We start from the raw sequence: 23,102 nt of genomic DNA, 5'->3' as shown, positions 1-23,102 counted from the left end.
ACCCCCGGCCTGGCCTCTGCCGTTCGCTCTCCGGCCACCTCCAGGTCCCCCGGGCCATGACCGAGGATCGCGGGGCTGCGGGTCCTCCCGGAGCCGCTCCCCCCGCACCCAGCAGGGTCCCTGAGGGACGGAGGAAACGAACCCGCCGAGCCCGGACCCCGCCGCTGCCATGCGCGCGCGAGGCGCCGAGGGCGGGGGTTACCGGGGCCACGCCCCTCGGGAGCGCGGGAGGGCCCCCTCCCTGCGCATGCGCAACCGCCCCTCGGCGCCTGCGCCCCGCCGCGCGCCAGCCTCATGCGCTGCCCCGCCGAGCCGGCCGGCAGCAGCGCAGCGCGCGCGCCCCGACCCTCGCCCTCCGCGCGCCGCCCCGGCGGGCACAGGTGAGGGGCGGGGGACGGGACCGTGCGGGCAGGCGCGGGGGGAGGGCGGGGAGCGGGCGGCACCACGCGGAGGGGACGGGTGGGGGCCGCGGCTAGGGCGGGAATTGCTGGGTGGGGGGAGAGGGGGCACCGGCCCTCACGGACAGGGAGGGAATGGCGGGGCGGGGGGTGGTCGCTGGCAAGGAGGGAGTGGCGGGGGAGGCTGCTGACAGGGGGGTCGCTGACAAGAATGGCGGGAGGGGGTCGCTGACAGTGGGGTCGCTGATAATAATGGCGGGGGGGGTCGCTGACAGGAATGGCGGGGGCCTGGGGCTCCTCCAGGCAGCGGGTCTGTCCCCGCCTGCCCGGGGCAGAGCCCTCGCTGAGGCGCTGTCGGTGTCAGGCAGCGAGGCAGATGAAGTATATCCTGGTCACCGGTGGGGTGATTTCGGGCATCGGCAAGGGGATCATCGCCAGCAGCATCGGCACCATCCTCAAGTCCTGCGGGCTGCATGTCACCTCCATCAAGATCGACCCCTACATCAACATCGATGCTGGCACCTTCTCCCCGTACGAGCACGGTGAGTGGCGCCGTGGGGCTGAGCTGTCGGCGAGTGGCCCTGAGCTGGGTACCGGCGGCTTCCAGATGGGTGCCGGGGCTGGCTTTGCTTGGGAGGAATCATCTTTGCATGGGGGAAGAGTTTGTGTCTGGTCCTGCGTGTGGGACCCGCAGGCTGAGCCTGTCGGCGGCTCTGGGGCTGATTGTGCCACCAGCAAACAGCAGAGATGTGCTCTCTGGGCTTCTGTCATTGCTGCCTCGTTGAGGGGTTCAGTCCTCAATGTAGGAGTCCCCTTTGTTATATCAGGCTTTTCATTTTATTAGCCACTCCTAAACTTAATGCAGCAATCAAAGAAGGTGTTTCCTTACATTCTAGCTGTCACAGGCAAAACCAACAAATTGCTGATGTGGACTGTTTCCCCTTGACATGTGCGCTTGTACCTTTTCCCGTGTGCCGCAGGGGAGGTGTTTGTGCTAGATGATGGAGGGGAAGTGGATCTGGACCTTGGTAACTATGAGCGCTTCCTCGATATCCGACTCACCAAAGACAACAATTTGACAACTGGGAAGATCTACCAGTATGTCATCAACAAGGAGAGGAAGGGAGACTATCTTGGCAAAACTGTCCAAGGTGACGTGAAGTTTAATTCATGATGCTTAGAAATGTAGTCTATATTTCTGTCCTGGTTGCATCTTAACTTGAGGTCTTTGTTATGCACAGTCCTTGTGATGTTTTTTGTTTGTTTTTTAAAAGGGGAAGTAGGAGATGCACCAGTGCAGGTGTAGTGGCGCGTGCCGTACTGAATCAGGTTCAAGCCTCAAGGCTTTCCAGTACTCAGCAATATACTGCCTATTGTTTGGACTGTATGCCGGACTTGGGTCCGACTGTCTAACGTAGCCAATACAGACTTCAGACTAATACCCCTGTGGATTATTTGTTAGCTGGTTAAAATGGTTATTTCTTTTGATAACTGTCATGTCAGTAGAAAACCCAAAGGATCTTTGAGGATCAGATCAGTCCGTTCCCTTTCTAAGCATCCGCCATAGCTGGTTTGGATAAGGACTTTTGCAGACAGTTTAAAACCGAGTGACTCTCTCTGCTTAGAGGAGAGAACTGTTTGTACTTGAATCTTCCAGCTTAAAGGAAACATTGCTTACATGTGTTTAAATTGAGGCAGGATTACATTTCTTGCCAAGGCACTTCTCTTGAAAATCACAGCCAAGAATAATCACTTCAAAAATGCATACTTCTTTAAAGACACAAATCATTGCTCAAGTCATATGGGGAACTCTGGCTAGTTATTTTCAATAATTCGCTCTGTAATGAGTTAGAGGGAGAAAAGTGCATGGGTTGTGGCTTTAACCCTTCCCTGGGTTTCTTTTTCAGTTGTTCCCCACATCACAGATGCGATACAAGAATGGGTAATGAGGCAGGCACGAATTCCTGTAGATGAAGATGGCATTGAACCCCAAGTTTGTGTCATTGAGGTTTGTAGCTCTTAAAATAAATAAGTAAAATGGTTTTGCTTCTTCTATGGAGTAAATGGAACTATATGCATATTTTGCACTGTAAAAGTTTCTTACAGAAATGTTCAGCTTTGCATGTTGTTCAGTTGGTTAAAAATCCCCCTTGCTAGCCTCCCTTATTCAGTTTAATCTCTTGAATGGTCTGTGAAACCAAACAGAGAAAGACTTTGGGTTTAGACAGTTACATTTTTGAGATGCTTTGTTCTCTAGCGTAATGTGAATGAATGAATTTTTGGCCAAAATCTGAGCTAATCATGCTGTGCCCTCTTCTTCCTTGGTGGGTAGAGGGAGGGTGGGTAAATCACCCTCTGGAAGCAGTTGTCTTTCCTCCTTAGCAGTAAAGGGAGCTTTGGAGTGGCTAGTTCACCTAGAGAAGTGAACGGCATAAGTTAGTGGTGACAAACCCGTTTGGTTTCCCATGTGTTGTATGGGATGTCTTGCTGGCAGAGGAGACAGAGTAGGGTGAAGGCTCTGAGGTGGTGCTGCTGAGCTGGCTGGCAGGGTATGCAGGAGAAAGGGAGCTTGTCAGAGTGCCCGGGTCATGGTGACTTAGGACTCTCCCTGCAGCTTGAGTGCCAATTTCTGTTCCAGGATTTACAGGCCTGGATCCTGAAGTACCTAGGAGGCACTGTCTGACAACGCACGGGAGTCTGTCACTGCTCCAAAGAATGCCTTGTGTCTCTGTTCCTGCACGTGTCCAAAACCACTCTATATAGTTTCTAAAACTTAACAGAAATTTTGCTTCTCTGTTCCTGCCTGTGTCTAAAACCACTCTATATAAACAGAAATTTTGCTTCTCAGTGCCCCCTAATGTTTGTAAATGATAATTTTAACACCTAAATCTTTTCCCTGAAGAGAGAATAGAGACAAAGCTAATGTCCCTGGAGAGGTGCTGCCCATATGAGAAGCTGGTTTTCTTGTGGCTTTTTTAAAATAACAGTTGGAGTATATTGGATTCTGTGGAAGTAGTACAAGCAGGTAAATCCTGCTTTTCATCTTGGTGTTGATGATTCTTTAGGGAATCATAGGGAGGTGCTGGGGAGATGTTTTAAGGCCCTTTTATGTATGTTTTAGTATGGTTTAGCGTACCAATTCAGTAGATGATGTTTTGGTACTAACTTTAATTCTAAATGTCTGTCTTTCTTAGCTTGGTGGGACGGTAGGTGATATTGAAAGCATGCCTTTCATTGAAGCTTTCCGCCAGTTCCAGTTCAAGGCCAAAAGAGAGAATTTTTGTAACATTCATGTCAGTCTAGTTCCCCAGGTAAGGACCTAAAATGTTGTGGTGGTCAGGGGCTTCCTCAATCCAAAAGTTGCTTTCTAAATCTGCATTTCTGAAATGCTATATCTATAGGCACTGTTATATTTATATATTTCTATATGTAGAAACTTGTGGAAGAAATGCAGAGAATATATGGTTACATATTTAAAAAGGTTCGCAAGAAGTGAGCAGAAACTTTTCAAAGTGTGTAAATGTGTAATAAATAGTTGGGAGCTGTAGAAAATACAGTTTTGCATCTTTAACTGCTGTTTTTCTTCATGGAATTGTCTCCTAGCTTTTGCAGGTAAACTTGCTTTCTAGGGCTTAAAACTTTCGGTTTCCCTTCATTTGCATAGCCTTTTATTTCTGCAAAGGTAATATACACTTCAGTGATATAGACAGACTTCACAGCCATTTGGACTTATTAATAAGATCATATTCCAAGCTCTTCCCAGAGTTCTTTAATATTTCTGTTGCTATGTGTGCCCCCCAAGTTTACGATAGCTGTAGTTTATTAAATAGGTTGGGTTATTTTTGTAACATAACTTTCAAAACGTAATACTCTGTTTTGAAACATAATCTGTTGGGTTTTTTTTCTCCTTAGACAATATTTTTAATGTGTGTTCTGATCTTTAACAGTGATTTCATAGACTCTCACATCTGCTTGCTATGTAAGCCATAACAATCTGAGTGGCAGTTGCCCTTTGGTTCAGAGATTCAATTAAGAAAAGGTATTATGAAGCGGTGCTATGATAAGAATCAGTTAATTAGGAATCACAAAGAAAAACAAAATGTCATTGTGTGCCAAGTGGATGAGGTGAACTCCAATTAATGCCAGATCCATATGAAGGTGTTTTATGCCATATAATGCCTGATATAACCTCATCTGTATTATCTGCTCTGGTTTTGAAGACAGTTTACAGTCTTCACCAAACAAAAACCTCTATTGCAGGAGTCACTGCTGAAGAAAATTCTTACGTAGTTGTGTTAACAATACTAGACAGCATGAGTGTTCCTTGTCTCTGAAATGGGTTTGACAGAGCAACTTGATAAAGCTACTGGAGCGCAGATCAATCTTTGTTCTCTTTCTTTCTTTACCTTTCTGTCCAGACCAGGAGAAAAAAATTAGAAATTTTTTAATTTTTTTGAATTTGCAGGGAGCAGTGAATAAATACCTTAGTATCCCTGTTTTCTCCCTCACTATTATGCTTACCTACTTTGTACAGACTTGAACTCTAGTTTCTTTCAATATTTGAAATTGAAATGATAGCGTACAGGGTTATTTAGAGTTCATGTTAATTGTCTGAGAACTGGGTCAAAGTTTTTACAAGACGAATAGGGTGGAGGGTCCCACTTAGCCTGATGAATCATTGCTACATACGATCATAATTTGATATACCAACTTCTGCTTTTCTCTGACCAGCCAAGCTCTACAGGAGAGCAGAAGACTAAACCCACCCAAAACAGTGTTCGTGAACTCAGAGGTCTTGGTCTCTCACCAGATCTGGTAAGGTTTGCTGCATGGCTTTGAAATTAAAAATACAGTACTGGCACGTTACAACAACATCCTAGTCTAAATAATGCTTAGGTTGAGAGCTCTTCTATATCGGTAATAAACAAGTACAAGTAACAGAGTTAGTTTGTTGGGTTTTTTTTCCCAAGTCACAGAGACTGCAGAAAGACAGCTTTTATAGAGGTTTGTTATATGAATGTCTGAGTACTTCTGTTTTGCTTCACAACCTTGATGTTGCTGTTCTGTTAGATTGTTTGCAGGTGCTCCACTCCACTGGATACCTCAGTAAAAGAAAAGATTTCCATGTTCTGTCATGTTGAACCAGAACAGGTAAAAATTGCTGTCTGCACTTCCTTGCAATAAATATTCTATTCTGTTTGTCAAATGCTAAGTGGAGTTTTATCTGAGCGGAGTGTTTTTGTGTTTTAGCTGTGTCTGTTGTTAGCTGCATAATTCATTTGCTGCTTTGTCTTCCCTACATTCCTTACACATGTAACCATTACAAAAGTTGTCCTTTTTATGCCAGCAGCCAGCTTTTCTTATAAGGTAGTTAGCGTAGGCTTAGAGAAAGAATTCTATGGAATCCAAGGTATTTTCTGAATAGCTGTTTTTGACCTTGGTTCTCCTTCCGCATTCCTTCTGTGCATACAGAAGAATGAGGTTTTTCAGTATTCAGAGGCCAAAGAGTACTTGCCCAAAATTAGGTTTAAAGGATACATGAGTGTATTTCATACGCTGCTCTTTTGATATTATTCTTCTGCCCAAGATTGCATGAGGAGACATTGCACAGAAAAGTTGAAATGGGATTTGAGAGAAGCATTGCTTCACTTGAATGTTATGTGATATGCAAAAATTCCATGTTAGCATGATTCTTCTTGTACTGAGACTACTCTGCATAGCATAGGCTGAGGTAGACCTTGGAAAATTATCAAACTGTCTGTAGGCTAAATACTAGCACTTGCCAATCCAGCTGTAGCTTGAAACATTTTGTCTTTTTGTGAAAGACACAGTATCTCTTCGCAATTCCAGGCTCTGTCAAGTCATTTTTATTAGTTTCTCATACAGTGAGATGAAAGCGAGTCTCGTGGTTTCAAGTATTGCATTCAGAATTAGCTGACAATAATATTGATGTGTCAGCGGTACAGCATCTACCTCTTGTTGGGCAGGAATTGAAAGTAAGTTGGCACTTTCCAGGAAGTTTAATGCAATTTTACATAGTTGTTTCTCTGACTGCAGTTGCACTTGAATTGAGAAGTAAATGCTATTGACTGTGAAGGAAGAAAATTTGCAGCCTAGGGGGTTTTACTGGTGCAGTGTTAAACTCTGCTTTCATTTGAGTTGGGAGAAATGAGGATTTAAAAATAGTTATGCCAGTATATTTTTGATCCTTAAAGTACAGTCTCATTCTTGATGGGCAGGTGACAGTTGTCCAGAGCCATCTTTCCTTTTCTGCAGAAGCTAGGACCATTGACATAAATATTCCTCATTGACCTAAGTACTCTTTACTCATAATTCTTTGCTTGACCTGGACAGGCTGGAGAGTTGGGTGGAGCGAAACCTTATGAAATTCAATAACGGCAAGTGCAGGGTGCTGCACCTGGGGAGGAATAACCCCATGCACCGGTACAGGTTGGGGGTGACCTGCTGGAGAGCAGCTCTGTGGAAAGAGACCTGGGAGTCCTGGTGGACAACAGGACGACCCTGAGCCAGCAACGTGCCCTTGAGGCCAAGAAGGCCAATGGCATCCTGGGGTGCATCAAGAAGAGCGTGGCCAGCAGGTGGAGGGAGGTCATCCTCCCTCTCTGCTCTGCCCTGGGGAGGCCACACCTGGAGTGCTGGGTCCAGTTCTGGGCTCCCTGGGTCAAGAAGGACAGGGAACTGCTGGAGAGGGGACAGCAAAGGGCTACCATGATGATCAGGGGATTGGAACATCTCTCTTATGAGGAAAGGCTGAGGGTTTTGGGTCTTTTTAGTCTGGAAAAAAGGTGGTTGAGGGGGGATCTTATCAATGCTTGTAAATACTGAAAGGGTGGGTGTCAGGAGGATGGGGCCAGGCTCTTCTCAGTGGTGCCCAGCGACAGGACAAGAGGTAACAGGCACAAGCATACAAGCATACGAACATATGAAGTTCCATCGAAACGTGAGGAGGAACTTCTTTCCTGAGAGGGTGTCAGAGCCCTGGCACAGGCTGCCCAGAGAGGTGGGGGAGTCTCCATCTCTGGAGACATTCCAAACCTGCCTGGAGGCGTTCCTGTGCCACCTGCTGTGGGTGACCCTGCTCTGGCAGGGGGTTGGACGGGATGATCTCCAGAGGTCCCTTCCAACCCCTGCCAGTCTGGGATTCTGTGATAATTGTTTAATCCTAAATTAGGTGAAGGACCCCCTGTAAAACTTATCGCTGTATTAAGATCACAGATTTCCCTGGGCTTTAATCAAACTGGAAGCCCTGGTTAAGAATGACAGTGGTGGGGAATGGGGAAGCGGGGCTTGTGGGCAGTTTAGCTGTTGTTTCAATTGGGATTAACAAAAAGGCTGTATCACAGAAGTCTCTTTGAAGTGTTCTTTGAACTTTGCTGTGTGCTCGCATAACTTGCATAGCAGCTGACTTTCTCACTGCTAGGTTATCGTGTTATAGCCATTCCCAAGGAGCTCCAGCGAGCAGTAATACCTGGGAAGTATTGAAGGATGACCTTTTCAAGTATATGGAAACTAGTATTAAGCTATTCATACGCTGTTATCAACAGATGTTATTTCCTGGAAGTTTAGCTGGTCATACGGTTGTCTGCTAGAGATAGAAGCTCTCTGAATATCTGTCTAAAAATAATTGCAGAAGCACTTAGATGTGTTTTAATGACATTCATATTTTATGAACAGGTCATCTGTGTTCATGATGTCTCTTCCATCTACCGGGTTCCTCTGTTGTTAGAGGAGCAGGGAGTTGTTGACTACTTCAGACACAGGCTTGACCTTCCTATTGAGAGGCAGCCCAGGAGGATGCTCATGAAGTGGAAGGAAATGGCTGACAGGTGAGCTGGGCTGCTGGGCGTAGTTTGAGTTGAGACTCCGGATTAGTTTCTCTTCTTGGTCGTTGGTTATTAGGTGATGAGTGTTACTTCATGTTCCTCAAGTGTTCTTAATGTGCTCAATTTTTTTCTTTTTTTTTTTTTTTTACTATAAATATGTATTTTCTTCCTAGATGTTTAACTGTTTGGGGAAAAAAAAATTCTTCAGCATAAGAATCCTGTAAGATAATGTTACTGAGTTCCTTGTCTTGTGTTGGTCAAGTACTGTCTATGTCAAAACAAGTTTGAGGTAATTAAAAGGTGGACAGCTCTGCCCTCCCTTTTTATACAAAAAGACCCAGTGATATTACAAAGTGTTAAAATCCTTTTGTAGGCATATGTAGGAGTCATCAGGGGTGTCAATAAAAATCTGTCTTTGGAGTATGCTTTAAAGCAAGTGGAACAACTGTTTCGTAACTGTTCTGTCTGAGACTCCTAGAACACGGTGTTGTTTTTTTTCCCTTGTGGGGAATGGACTCTGTGTTCATGGGGAAATTGTGAATTGAGTCTTTTCAGTCGGCATTCAGGCCCTTTCTGAAGCCTTAAGTATGTTTGTCCTTACAAGAAATGAATTTTCAAAATCTAGATGTTTCCCTTTATTTATATGCCTGACACAGGCCACCACTGCCAATAACATTTTCTTTTCATGGGGAAAGCCCTCAATAACCATCTTGGTTGAAGGTAACTTAGCATTTCTGAAAAAAACTTGAAATAATTTCTTAGCTGTAGCCAAGAATGCTGCCGGGTGCTGGGGGTTGAAAGTGTGGGCAGGACAACCGTAGGACTCTAGAACTCCTTTCTGTATTTCTAGCTGCTGAAGTGAACTCAGTCAGAAGCAGCGTGGGAAGATGCTGTACAGTATAAACACATGCGGAGTTGTGCTTTGATCCTTGGTCCTAATAGTTTACTGCAGACTTCGAATCTAATACAGCTTCCTGAAAAGACAGTTTGGATCTACTCAAAATGGCTTTTCTGCATAAGGAGAGATGAGTTAATTTATACATGGTTTTCTGCAACTCTCTTTCTCAGACATTTTTTTTTTCTTTCCTCTAATCTTGCTTTGATGTTTAAAGTCCTAATTATTATAAAAGGTTGTCTCCTCCAAAGTCATCATCTCTCTGACTTTCAAGAGCCCAACTGTTTACGTTACTTGAAAAACCAAATAGAATGTAAGTGATTCTTGCCCCCATTTCCTGTTAATGATGAAATAAGCCTTTTGTGTTTTGTTTTTGTTTAGGTATGACCGTCTCCTTGAAACATGTTCCATCGCGCTTGTTGGCAAATACACCAAGTTTTCAGATTCCTACGCATCTGTCATTAAAGCACTGGAGCATTCTGCACTGGCTATCAACCACAAACTTGACATTAAGGTAGGGGTGAGTGCGTGTGTGTGTGGGGAAAAAAAAATTAAAAAAAAAAATCCCCCCCCCCCCCGACTCCTTCCACTTACAGCGCTACCCATCTTAATTAAGTTTTGCACAAACGCATAGACAGTAAGGGAGAGTTGATTCAGCCAGTGAACTTTAAAATTGTCCTTGGATTATAGCATCAAAACATCTGTTGTCAGGCATAAAACAGCTTCAAAGCAAACCAGCCTTTCATCCTGTAAGATATACAAGGTGTCTGTATAATTGATGGGAACTCTTCAGTGCTCAGTGTTGCGTGCTGAACTGTGGTAGAGCCTTAGATATATTTGAAGAAGGCACGGTTTGCTTTAACTTCTCTGACAGTTGTTGGACGTGATCCTTTTTTTCGGGTTGTTGCTGTTATCCTTGTGGTACTCACAGGTTTTATGATGTTTCTGCATCAGGCTTTATTAAGGTTTTAATGCTGGTTTGGCTACAAAGGGGCTGTTAAGGGTCTTGGTGGTAGCTAGATGCTCTGACTGTGTGAAATATCTATAAGTTGTCAGAAATTTTACTTACGTTTAAGTATACTTTTTAAATGTCCAGTGGTTTCATGATGTCAGTGAGTCATGGAAGTAGGTGCTTGGTTTACAACACCACTGTTCTACGTTTGGGTTACCTTTCAACTCACAAAATCAGTGGAGAGAAAAGAAGAAAAACAAGTAAGACTGGTGAAGGGTAAACCCTGCTCATGCATTGATGGGTAGTTCCTGATACAGCTGTATTTGTATGGTTCAGAAGGGGAACGGGTTCTGTGAGCGCTGTGCGTGGAGATCTTATGTTGGGTTAAAAAACTGTTTAGCAGTATTCCAAGCTTGGGGGAAAAAAAATAAAAAGACAAAAATGGTTGTTCCGAAGGGTTAGCAAACTGCCAGAACATTCCGACGTTCAGAGATACCAGGATACTGGAGATGAGAAACTGGAAAATTTGCAGGTTTTTTCCATATGTAGCATTGGTCATAACATCCTTTAATTACAATAGCCTGTGTGTCACCATATCCCGTTTGTTCTTCAGTCCGTCTTGAAGGTTAAGTGGTGCATATTTGATGAGAAAGGGATTCAGTTTTTTCTTGCTGTGTGGGTGGTTGTTTCTGCATAGCCTTGTGTTCCCATCTTGCTGTGCTCCAGTAAGACTTCATTCCCATTTAATGAGTTTGGGTCTCGTGGACTTCACGTATGTCACAGCAAAGCTGCAGAGAGGGGAACATAGGAAAAACATGGGTTCTGTTTGTGAATCTGTAGTATGATGGTGGGGGAAAGCAGTTTTGCTGACTAGCAGACAGGAAATCAGCCCAGAAAAAACAGAAGCATATCCAGTAGGAAGCAATTCCAGAGCTATCCAGGAGGAATGATGATATTTTCATTTAATGAGAATTATGCGGACCCTGCACACTCTTGTGGCAGTATCTCATCATCCTTTTTTGGATTTCTTCACAGTATATTGACTCTGCTGACTTGGAGCCAGATACTCTGCAGGAAGAACCTGTCCGATACCATGAAGCATGGCAGAAGCTGTGTGGTGCTGAGTAAGACACTTACACTCTGGCCGTGTCTTTGGAGCATGTCTGATAAACTTGCTGCTGTTGACAGTTTTGGAATTATGAGCCTCCCTGGAGACTGTTTTCTTAGCACTGTAGTAGCACACCCTGACATTGCCCCAAATATCTCTCCATGAAACAGGATAAGATGTAAAGTGGAGAGTTGTTAAATAAGTGAGGGAGATTGTGAAAGGCAGCAATAGGGAAGAGGATCGTGCAGTGAGGATGTGCACAAGCTTAGTGGGGAAACAGGGTGAGGGGAAATAAGGGGAAAGGATAGGTACTGGCAACGGCTATTAAAGCCAAAGAGAGAGGATGGAAGGTGTAAAAGTTCTTCAGGAAGAAAGTGTGAGAAGGGGAAAAAGTGTTAGGATGCAGAAGAGTGCCAAGAGTTAGCCCAGGAAACAAGAACAAGTGGGGCTTGTTAGCCCTCAGGGAAGCAGGCTTTGGCTGGTACCAGGAGAATGAAGAACCTCCTGCAGAATTTGCTGTCCTTGTGCCTGTGGTTTGGAGAACCTGATACTGCAGCCAGCGGCTTCCTCAGCACGGGCCTGGCTGGGTGATAAGTTTGCAAACATGATTGTTGCAGAGCATGCGGGTCATGCGATGTGTACGATTCTAGTATTGTAACCTGCATTGTATTTGGGATTTCTTGGGAAGGTAAAATGTGCTTTTATAAAATGTTTCCCTGAAAATTCTGTGACATTTTATGTGACGGCTCATGTGAAGTTATATGGAAACTGTGCTGCAGACAGGCCTTGCCACATAGGGCACTCTAAAGCCCTTTTCAGGAGCGACGTCTTGCAAGCCCAAGATTTTGTGGGAGAGAGGTGGTGTGTTTTTGGGGGGAAACCATGCTGGTGAGCCCTGTGTGAATGGAATCTTTTCATCCTCATGCAGTGGAGTTCTGGTTCCTGGTGGATTTGGTGTTCGAGGGACAGAAGGCAAAATTCAAGCTATTTCCTGGGCAAGAAAACAGAAAAAACCCTTCTTAGGTGAGAAACGTGTTTTCATCCATAAAAAGAAATAAAGAAAAGAAGGAGGTGGAATAACAGCCAAACTGGTCTGCAGTGAGAGCTTTAGTGATTCTCATTAGTATCTGGAATGTACAATTTTGAAGAGAATTGGCTGAGAAAGACAATGATCTATGCTCAGCTTAACTGGGTAACACAGCTGTCATCTGTGGTTAGCTCTGAAGTGGTCAGGGTTGGCTGGGATGTGATGACATCTCTATAATGAGGGGATAGCAGTCTCAGAGGAAGTTTCAGAGGAGACTGTGGTGGTCTTGGCATGAAGAAATATGTGACTGCATTTAAATGAAACGGACATGGTGAGAGACTGGAAATGTGTGGGCAGAGTGGATGGGGAGGGGAGGTGTGGAGTAAAACTTGTCAGAACTACTTGGTGCAGAGTGAACAGAGCCCTAAATCCAAGTCAAAGGTCTGTCTCATCCAGGTTTTCCTCTGACTTGGGATGGCACTGTGAAGGTGTGTGCGCTTTGTGATATGGGCTCAGTTGTCCTGTGGGCTCATGTCATATCCTGACATCCGTGTTCTGCCTTTCCTTCTGCAGGAGTTTGTTTGGGAATGCAGTTAGCAGTTGTGGAGTTTGCACGCAGTGTTCTTGGTTGGCAAGGTAATTGCACAAAACCCTTCCTGGGTTTTGGTCATTTCTTTGATTGCTTGAGTAATACCTATGACTTTCTAAATACCTGTAACTTTTAATTTTTCATCGGTAGGTAGATTTCATTTTTTTTTTCTAGGTGTGTAGAATTCCCTTTGCTAATTCAAAGGAAAAAGAACAATTCCCTTATCCTATTCAAATAAAAATCAATGGAGTAAGACATGCTTGTAATGACAGAAAACTTTCTGTGGCTTAGAGTGAGGTTCAGCTCCTGAAGAAAACACCCAAGTGGAGCTGTGCCTATGTGTGCTGGACATCCTAAATTCCCATTATAGCCAGTAGGAATAAAGACCAGAAAGCAATGCAGCGCCCATGCCGTTGCACCCAGTTCAGTGGGTTGAATTGCTTTCTGGGCTCCACTGCTTGTATTGACGAGGTCCCTGTTGTCAAAACTCCCTTTACAGAGTGCTAAATTTAGTTTCTCAGCCTGATTCCAAGTCTCGCTAGTAGCGAAGGTAGGGGAAAACGTGTTTCTCAGAGTACTTCTGCTCCCTTCCCCCTCCTTGGCTTTATTTATTTATTCTAAGCTGTTGAATGTGTGCTTTTCTTGAATGACCCTCGCTTTCACCACTCATTGCACTAGACTGGTTGCCCTAAGATTGCAACCTCCAGGCAGCCTCAGAAATTCGAATCAAGCAAAGCTGGCAGAGTCCTGTTTCTGCTGCCGGGGGCTGAGCTGGCAGCTCTGTGCGAGTGGCTCGGCACGCCTGAGGTTGCCGCTCGCCAGAAGTGCGGGGACGAGGCGCAGCTGTGCCTGGGGGAGATCCTGTAAATGCATGTCATGCTGTGAGGGACTTTGTGTTTCTAATTGATGAACCTAACATTGCAGATGCGAACTCGACAGAATTTGACCCCAAAACCGCTCATCCAGTGGTGAGTTTATTGTGACTTGCTTCTAATATCCTTACTGTGCTAGGCTTCTCTGCACATGCCTGTTAGTACATTTAATAGTTTTAATTATTATGTCTTGTGGCTTTTAAGCCTGTCTTCCATCATTTACTAATGTGAAAAGCAAATGTCTTTGCCTAGTTAATGTATGGCAGTTGCTGCTTCCTAGAAGATTGCAGTGCGTACTATATAGTTGAAGACTAATATTTTTATATTTTCATTTTTAATCACACTTTTTCATAAAGCAAGGTGTTTTCTAAGAGGTAAAACGTTCTTAAAGGGCGGTTTGAAAGCTTAACTGATTTCACAGAGTAAGTGCTAAAGATTTGGTGGTATCCAAGTTCCACTGCATAACTATTTGGTTATGATCTCAGAAATTAACATAGACAGGCATGGATTCCTTGAAACATTGTGGACGGAATTCTGAACCTGCGTTTCTCATACTGCAGGCTCCATGTGCCTTGTCCAGGGTCCACTGTAATGATTGGCTTCTGCTATAATTTAAAGTGCTACTCAAAAGGGAAGAGTTTCAAAAAAAACCAGCTTATGAAGTTATGTATCAAAGTAGAAGTGATTCTGATTTGGTTTTTTTTCTGTAAATTTGATTTTTTGTTTGTTTAACATTTAGTTCAGTAAATAGCACAGTATTAGTGTGTGGCTTTGACTGAGACCATTTCCTGTGCAAAAGTTTCCTGAATACCTGCAAACATTCCGTATGTCCTGCACAGCCTTTACTAGAATGACTCTGCGAAGTAATCTATTCTTTTGGGTCTACCGTGCCAAGCCCCAGTGTTCCTTGGGGTGATTTGCTTGTTTTCTGTATGGATGTTGTTTTTTTCCCCCTTTAACGTTTCAGAGTCTGCCCCGGGCTGTTATTCCTCCCTCATCCTCTCCTCCCTCTCCGAATGCTTTCTGCAGGTCATAGACATGCCAGAACATAATCCTGGGCAAATGGGCGGAACCATGAGGCTTGGCAAGAGAAGAACGCTCTTCCAAACCAAGAATTCAATCATGAGTAAGGCATTTCTTACCTCTTTTGGAAGTGTTTCATGGGAACGATGTGCATGTATAGTGGGTATGGGGAAGGGAGACCTGGGAGTGTTAGAGCATCCTCGAATGGTCAATATTTGCAGGCTTTGTTCTGGTAGTGAAGTGGAGATCAATGAATTTGGTCCCCCTGAGAAGTGGCAGATTCTCATGGATGCTATTCATATGAACTTGTTAAAACTTGCCAAACTCGTGTGGACTGTTTGACATTTGCTCCAAGAAATGTCTTCCTTTTGGTGCAGGGAAGCTGTATGGAGATCATGATTTCTTGGAAGAGAGACATAGACACAGATTTGAGGTAAAAATGCTGTTGTAGGTGTCGAGCTTTTCTGTGCAATCCAAAGACAAGAGATCATGAGTTTTCTTGCTTCTGGTCTTCTAGGTCAATCCAGAATTGAAAAAGTGTTTTGAAGAGCAAGGTTTGAAGTTTGTAGGCCAGGATGAGGAGGGAGAGCGAATGGAAGTGGTTGAGTTGGAAGGTGAGTACTTAAGCAATTAGTTTGTGGGTGTAGGTATTTACAAGGGAAAGTGTTTGGAGGGTAATTGAGGAGGTTTTTGTGTGACCAGGCCAGGCTCTCTCAGAATTACACTAAAAAAAGAATCCCGTGTGGCTGTCCGGTTAGGGACAAAAGGCAGAATAGAAACGACACCTCTTCCCCATCATCAGGCTTCAGTGCGATCAGTGCTTTAACTGCAGTTCAGCCGCAGGCTTCAGAGACTTCTCATCAATATTTTCTGTTCTTTCTCTTAGAGCATCCTTTCTTCGTTGGTGTTCAGTATCACCCTGAATTCCTCTCCAGACCAATTAAGCCATCTCCCCCATACTTCGGCCTCCTCTTGGCGTCTGCAGGAAGACTCACACATTATCTACAAAAGGGCTGCAGGCTCTCACCCAGGTAGGTTGAAGGAAGACACCGGTCAGAACTCTCCTGGGGCAGTGCTTCTTGCTACAGGATAAACTGGAGAAACCTACTGGCATAGAGTTACTGTGAGGTAACCAGGGGGTGTTTGCAGCACTTCTTCTTTCCACTCTTTCTTTGAAGCCTCTTGTCTTACATTTTCAGACTGATTGTAGTGCCGTAGAGCTGTCCTGCAGGGAGGTCCCGAATTCAGGGAGCGTAACTGCAGTCTTGTGGCAGTCAGAGGTGTTTGAGGAAACTGCAGCTGGGCCTGCCCGTTTGGGTGATTGGAGACCTCGTGGGGTATTCCCCGTGATCCTTGTACAAGTCCTAGGTACAGGCTGGTCCTTAAGAAACTTGTTCGTGTTGCTGGTTTAAGGAATGGGCCCTGGTGGTTGCAGCTTCGTTTTTTTGTTCTGCTGACTTAAGCTTTCTTTTTTCTCAGCTTGCAAAGAAACTTATGTTTTGAGTAGACTTAATGGCACGTTTACTTCCTGCTCCCTAATGCCCTGCAGTTCTGCTCAGCAGATGTGGGAATATGCAACAAGTAAACATCATTTTGGTGGTGACCCATTTTCCTCCTTATAGAAGAGAACACAGAGGATTTGCTTGTGTAGCTGGAGTGCTAACATGCACTAAACAAAAAACCCCAAACTAAATGCAGAAGAGAAATAACACTGAATGTATTAAACTAAATCAATGCAAAAAGGGAAGTATTGGCCTTTCTGGGTCGAGCTGCAATGCAGCCGCACTGCAGGAATTCGTGTTGCTGTCTGGACAACGGCTGTCACTTGTGCTCTGGCTGATCCGCTCTGAAGAGAGTTTCTGTGTGAAGATGCCTCCTTTCAATGCTTCCAAGTGTTGAGGGATATTTTAATTTCCTGCTTTTGTACACTTGAGTTTGAAATGGCTTCTCACAGCAGAGGAGCTGAAGTTTCCTCTGTACTGCAGCATCTTAAGTCAGTATTACCTGCTGTTGGAGTCTTCTGTGATTGTGGTCACAAATTGTTTCATGGTTAGCATATAATCTAAAAATACTGGTGGCAGTTACAGGCCAGCCTGTACTCCCGCTTATTCCTGTGCCCTTGTAACTCTTATCACGTTTTCAGGTAAGTCTCCTCATTGCACCCTCGTGAGGTTTGCAGGTGCCACCGAATAGCGGGGAACAGACTACGCACTTGAGGATGGGATCGCTGTTTGGGGGGACTGGGCTGGAGCAGTGGGCCAACAGGGACCAGATGAGGTTTCGCAAAGACAAACGCAGAGTCCTGCATCGAGGAATCCCTTGCAGTAACGCAGGCTGGGGACTGAGCAGCTGGGGATCAGCTCTGCTGACGGGGTCTTGGGAAACAGCAAACTGAACATCAGCCAGCAGTGTGCGCTGGCAGCAAAGGAAGGACGAGCAGCATCCTTGGCTGAATGAGTAAAAGCACAGACGGGAGATGGAGAGAAGCGATTATCTCTCTTCACTTTGACATTTGTTAGACCGCACCTAGAATATTCTGTGTGGTTTGGGGTCGCCCAGTACAAGTAAAACACCAATAAATTGGAGAGAATTTAGTTGAGGGCTACTAAGGCGGTCAGGAGGTTGGAGTACTTGCCCGGTGAGGAGAGGCCGAAGGAGCTGGGCTTGTTCAGCCTGGAGAAGGGAGGGTTTTACGGGGGACTAAGAGCAGCCTGCCAGCACCTACACAAACATTAGCAAGAAGGTGAAAACAGGATCTTTATGGAAGTGCATGGTGGGAGGATGAGACACAATGGATATGAGTTGAAATAAGAGAGGTTCTGACAGGATATAAGGAAATTTCTTGTTCACCATTAGATCAGTCACGCATTGGTGCAAGTTCCCCAGAAAGGCTGCGCAGTCTCTGTCCTCGGAGGATTTCAGAATGCGACTGGATAAAGGCCTGAGCAGCCGTGTCTGACCTGATAGCTGTCCCCGCGCTGTAGCTGTCCTGAGCTCCCTTCCGATCTGAATTGTGCTGTGAAGCTGAAAAAGCTGTTTAATGGATTAAAGGCAATCAGCTGTTACTGGGAAGCTGAATTAGAATGGCTTATGGGTGGTTAACCAGTCTCCTGTTCCCTGTTTAATGAATTTCATTTAGAATAACTTTGCCTTATAAAATGCCTATTATATCTGTAATATTTTTAAATCACGAACCTTAAAATTGATGATGACTCAGCCCTATTTCCAAAGGGACAGCTATGCAAGGAATTTTGTGTGCTTGGCTTTTCAGCCTCAGCTAGCAGTACTTACTACCAAACCCCGCTAATTCCTGATGCAAATCTAGGTCGAATAAAGCTCCATAAACCAAAATCTTTCTGAATTCTGCAGGGACACCTACAGCGATAGAAGTGGCAGCAGCTCGCCCGACTTGGAGATAACGGAGCTGAAGTTTCCATCAGTAAATCATGACTGATTCCTGGTAACTTTTAATAACCTCAACCTCGTGGAAAAAATTTCTTGCCTGGTCTTTCCTCCTGGCATCTGAATGTTTCGCATGGCTTGGTAGAAACTGGCACACCATGAAAAGTGCTGGTGCTCACGCACGTGTTCCAGCTGTGCTGAGGGATGCACAGTACCTCGTGTCTGTGTAACAGATGTGGGCGGGTATTTCCTCAGCAAATTGACACATAATAAAGTATAAAAACAGATGCAGGAGTTTGAGATTAAATTCAAATAAAGAAACAAAGCACAAATACAGCACACGTTCCTGAAAATGGAGGCAAAGCTGAGCAAGGGGGTACTGGATTTAGAAAGTTTAGTATTTTGGGAGCGTTCTCTTTCCTTTGCCAAGTAACGTTTTTGAAATAGCCATTCTCCCCCATTTCTCGAAACTTCAAGTTTCTCTCTCAAACCAGTGGACTTGGGCTCTGAATTGCAGCAGCTGCTGCAGATGTTGCATGGATGTCAAAATTGGTTGTGTATAATCCAGTGTTTGGGGGCGGGGATGCTAAACCCTAGCGTTCAAACTCCACCGGCAAAAAAGGTAGACTTAATTTTTCAGTGAGCTCTCCCTTTGTGCGGGAGGTCATTGGGGATGTAGGGCGTTTTCCCGCTGCTCTGGCTGGTTTTGTGTGGCGGTTTTGGAGAAGTTAAGCAGCGTTTGTGCACACACATGTCGAGTGAGAGCAGGGGTTTATTGCTGAATGCCAGGGGACCAGGGATGTCCGATCCTTCCTCCCTCCCCGTTTCCTTCGTGTAACACGCTTCCAAAATTAAGTGCAGGGTGAAAACGAGGGTTAGCCCGAGTCTGGCACAGAAGTACTGGCCCATCCCTGGCTACGGGACTGGGCCTTTGCGGCGCTGAAGGCAGCTGGGGTCACTGGGTGTTGGGTTGTTGCAGAGCTGGTACGGCAGCAAACTAAAAGCCTCTCTGTAAATTTTTATCCTCCTGAAGATATCCTGAAACTTTGGCTCGCTGACAGTATCTGCTGTGCTCCTTAATGTGACAAGTCTGGGTGCTGTGAGGCTTAAGGGCTGTCCCCAAATGAAGCCGTAGGCAAAGTGACACTGGCACGCGTGGTGTGTCCCCTGGCCGGCCGGCTGGTGCATGTCTCAGCTCAACTCTCTTAATAGCCGCAGCGTAATGAAGATTTTCCTTTGGTACCAGGCATGGGCGGTGCTGGGAGGGCACGTAGTTAACGCTCAGCTGAACAGTGCTCACTCCCTAGCATTTATTTAAACATCGACTTCTAGAACGAGCTTGCCCTCTCAGGGCTGTGATACGCTGGTCTTAACGTTGCCACCGTGCCCCTATAAAACTAATAGACATCTCTTGTGCTGGGAAGTGTTGGCAGGTCCCCCGTGTTGTGTTTGTCCGGGGTGACGTGTGTAAGAGGCTCCAGTGTGCTGCGCAATCCCAGCCTCTTGCTCTCCACTGTCAGTAACTCCTGCCCCTTTTCTTTCTCTTTCTCCAGATGTGTCTTCGCTGAAGAGAAGAGTCTTCATTAGATTTTCCAGGCACTCTTACAGCAATAGCTCGAACACTGTCAGCTTTGGGCTTTCTTAAGTTATGGTTTTATTATTTTCGTTATGAAATCATGTCCCTTTATTTCCTCAGCTCTTCTGCCCTTTGTTTATTTTCTGTGTAGACTCTGGTTATTTCTGGGGGAGAGCTCATCACGCCTCTAGACTTTTTTCCGTTTAGCACCGTCTTGGAGATAAAAAGCAAATTTGGGTTTGGGATTTGATGTGTTGGGGAGAATCCAGTTGCACGCTTCCTTTCTAGCACATGGTAACGCTGGCATGAGTTTAGATCTTGGGCACTGGCAGTTGAGTTGCTTTCTCCCCCCTTTCTGCTCCCGCAGCAGCCTTTATTGCTTATTGGTGAAACGATGGGGGTGACACTCGACTTCGGGGGCTCGCTCAGTGGTTGAGCTGTGCTGTGCTGCAGAGGATGGGCCTGTTCAGCTTTATGCAGTCATTGTGTTTTGGGTTTGGTTTTTTTTTTTTTTGGGGCGGGGGGGGGGGAGAATTTTCTGTTTTGTTTTTTTCAGTAATATTTAAAAACTTGTGGCACTGGGGGTCTTGGTGCATTCATTGCCGGCAATGAACTTTTAACCAGGAAAATCATCCTGGAATAGAGTCAATCTGGAACATGATCAGCTCTAACTGGGATACGTTACTCTGCAGGGATGTGATGAGCTTGGATCATGGCAGGGGGAAGAAAAAAAGTGGGGAGGGGGAAAAAAAAAAACCAAAAAAACCCCCAAAACTGTCAGGAGAGCCCATCATTGCCTGAACTGAGGCAGAACTGTCAGCCCTTTCCATGCCAGTGTTTGCTGGTGCTGCTTCTTGGGCTGGGAAATCTCAACTCCTTGCATCAAGGGGAGGTACAGAGAAGAAAGTGAACTACTTCCAGATGCTGCCTTTAACCGCTCCCGTCGGGATCGGCCTTGGACTGAACAGTTCATGGTGCTTCTTTTCGTTGGTTGCAAGTGGAGCCTTCTGTTGCCTTTTTCTGTCTGGCGGAGCCGCGTGTCCCGCACCTGATGCAATACCAAGAGCTGTCTCCACAGGGAGGGCCGTCGGGATTTGCCGACGCCATTACTCCATTACTCAGTCCCGGCTGTAGGTGTAGATGTTTGCTGTCCTGCGCTGGCGAGCTCAGCTTTCCAATCCGTTTTTTTTATTTTTCCCCCCTTGCCTTTTGCAGTTTTTGGTCTTTTGGTAATTTAGAAGAAAGGAAGAAAGCGTCTCGGTTGTCCGAAGCGTCGTATGTTCAGAACTCTTCAGTTGGTTAAAGTTTGGAGAAAGCTGCATGGCTGGAGCCTGGCTGAGTCCTAACTCCTGTGGTGTCTGATGCCAAACTTAATTAAACACTGCCCTGTCTCATCTTAAGTGATCTTTCCTACAGCCCCTCTTGCTTTATTCCTCAATTACTTTACATATACCCGGGAAAGCTGCTTTTAGCCCGGAAAGCTTTGAGCATTCTTCCTGTGTGCCAATTGCAACGGTGCTGGGGAAACGATCAGCCCCGTGGAGATGCGCTCTGCTCCGAACAAACACCGGCCGGGCCGCGGCCGGACCTCTAGCAGTGTGAGATCATCCTTGTCTGTAGCACAACTTTGTTTTCTTTCTCCTGAAATGTTTTTGTTTTGGCCAAAACTGTGCAACTGACTTGGTCATTAAATGCTTATTTGTAATAAAATGAATAACTAGCCGAGGGCTTGCTGTATTGCTTCCATAGCTCCGAGGGCGAGAGAGGACTGAAGTACTGATTGTCTAATTTTAAAGAATCGCACTGCATTGGCAGTGGTTTTTAGACACGTATTTCCAAATTATGGATGGGGAAACCCGGGGACTCCGGCCTGAGCCCGCAGCCCGTGCAGGGCAGGAAAAATGACGATTTTCAATCGAATTGTGCTGGAAGCTGCCTCTTGGGGGGTTTGCTCCCTCCTCCTCCACAGGAGGGAGAGCCGCTTGCCTGGTGGCCCAGGGCCGTGTCTTTGGGCTGCGTGGCCGCGCTGGGCTGTCACTGCTGCTGCTCGCTGCCCTGGGGACAAGTGTTCCAGGGCCACCTTCACCTGGGCTCGGGGCACCCTGTGGTTGCCGGCCGCTGCCCTTGAGCTGCAGCCTCGGGCTCTGGGGAGGCGGGAGGAGCGCTTTCTCCCCTCACTCCTCATCTGGCCTTGCTCCGGAGTGCGGGGGCCAGGCTGGCTCCTGACTGCGGGACCTGGGTGCTCCCCGAGCCCGAGGGCCGTGCGTGTTCCGCTGTAGCGTTAATAGCACCGCCATCGAGGGAGAGCTGAGCGCCCTGGGCTGTGGCTGTCCCCTGGGAGAGCGGGGAGCTGCCCCGGGGGGAGGAGGGCTCAGGTCCCCCCGGCACAAGCCCCGCAGCCTTTCCGGGGCACCAGGTACCAGCCGCACGCTCCTCTGGCCCTAAGGGAGGCCGTGGCTGCCCCCAGCCTGATGGTGGGTGTGCTGGTGAAGCCATCCCCCCAGCTGGGCTCCCGTTGTGGGGGGGGCAGGCAGGGGGCAGCCCCAGGGTGGCCTGTCCACCCTGCCTGAGCTGGGGCAGCACAGCTGGAGCGGCTGAGGGAGCTGGGGGTGTTCAGCCTGGAGAAGAGGAGGCTGAGGGGAGACCTTCTTGCTCCCTACAGCTCACTGAAAGGAGGGGGCAGCCAGGGGGGGTCGGTCTCTTCTCCTGCGTAATAAGTGATGGGATGAGAGGAAACGGCACCAGGGCAGGTTTAGGATGGGCATTAGGAAAAATTTCTTCACCAAAAGGATTCTCAAGCATTGGAAGAGGCTGCCTGGGGCAGTGGCGGAGTCGCCATCCCTGGAGGGATTTAAAAGCCGGGCAGACGCGGTGCTGCGGGACGCGGGTCAGTGGTGGACTTGGCAGCGCTGGGTTAACGGTTGGACTCGATGATCCGAAAGTTCTCTTCCAACCAAAATGATTTATGATTTTTAGCTCCGTAGCTGGGGCTGCAACAGAAACGGGCATTTAAAGTTCAAGAAAGGAAGACGCAGTGAAATTTCACAAATAAAACGGACCCCCGCAGGGCTTGTCTCTGGGGGGCGGGAGAATGGTCGCTGTGGGACCTGGCGAAGGCACCACCGTGCCCCAGCAGCTCAGCCCCTTCCACCCCAAAAGGTGGAGGGATCCAGCTGCCCCTCGGGCTCTGCTGCCGCGGGGTGCGGGCAGGGACACGCTCTCTCCCCGGCTGTCCCTGGAGGAGACGCTGGCTGGGGGGACAGGGCTGGGCGCTGGCACAGTGGAGCTGCGGGTCCCCATCAGCCCGGGCCGGGAGCACCACGCTGCTGCCACACAGTCCCAGGGACCAGTTTGGGCCAGAGGCACCCGAACAGAGGTCCTGGGGTGCCCAGTGAGCCCCGAGGCTGCAGGAGAGA

General features: G+C 46.7%; 1 protein-coding gene across 3 annotated transcripts; it reads left to right on the top strand.

The window, feature by feature from the left end:
• The first annotated feature begins 247 nt into the window (after positions 1-247).
• CTPS1 (CTP synthase 1) lies at positions 248-21,408 on the top strand. 3 transcript variants are annotated; one of them, XM_063355875.1, is made up of 19 exons: positions 248-380; positions 767-940; positions 1,379-1,549; positions 2,306-2,406; positions 3,593-3,709; positions 5,130-5,213; positions 5,469-5,549; positions 8,094-8,245; positions 9,519-9,651; positions 11,125-11,213; positions 12,126-12,220; positions 12,798-12,860; positions 13,738-13,781; positions 14,715-14,811; positions 15,086-15,141; positions 15,226-15,322; positions 15,595-15,739; positions 18,078-18,168; positions 19,664-21,408. In XM_063355875.1, exons 1-18 carry the CDS (start codon positions 248-250, stop codon positions 18,160-18,162), a joined length of 1,917 nt encoding a protein of 638 aa, XP_063211945.1. In that variant the 3' UTR covers positions 18,163-18,168; positions 19,664-21,408. The 3 variants fall into 3 exon arrangements, with proteins under 3 accessions (XP_063211945.1, XP_063211947.1, XP_063211948.1); XM_063355878.1 differs by having other exon boundaries at positions 284-380; positions 763-940; XM_063355877.1 differs by lacking the exon at positions 3,593-3,709.
• Positions 21,409-23,102: the final 1,694 nt, after the last annotated feature.

This window comes from Chroicocephalus ridibundus, chromosome 19 (genome assembly GCF_963924245.1).
Source record: "Chroicocephalus ridibundus chromosome 19, bChrRid1.1, whole genome shotgun sequence".
Taxonomy (NCBI): Eukaryota; Metazoa; Chordata; class Aves; order Charadriiformes; family Laridae; genus Chroicocephalus; species Chroicocephalus ridibundus.
Note: the sequence above shows the minus strand (reverse complement) of the source record. Positions and strands in the feature narration are given on the sequence as shown.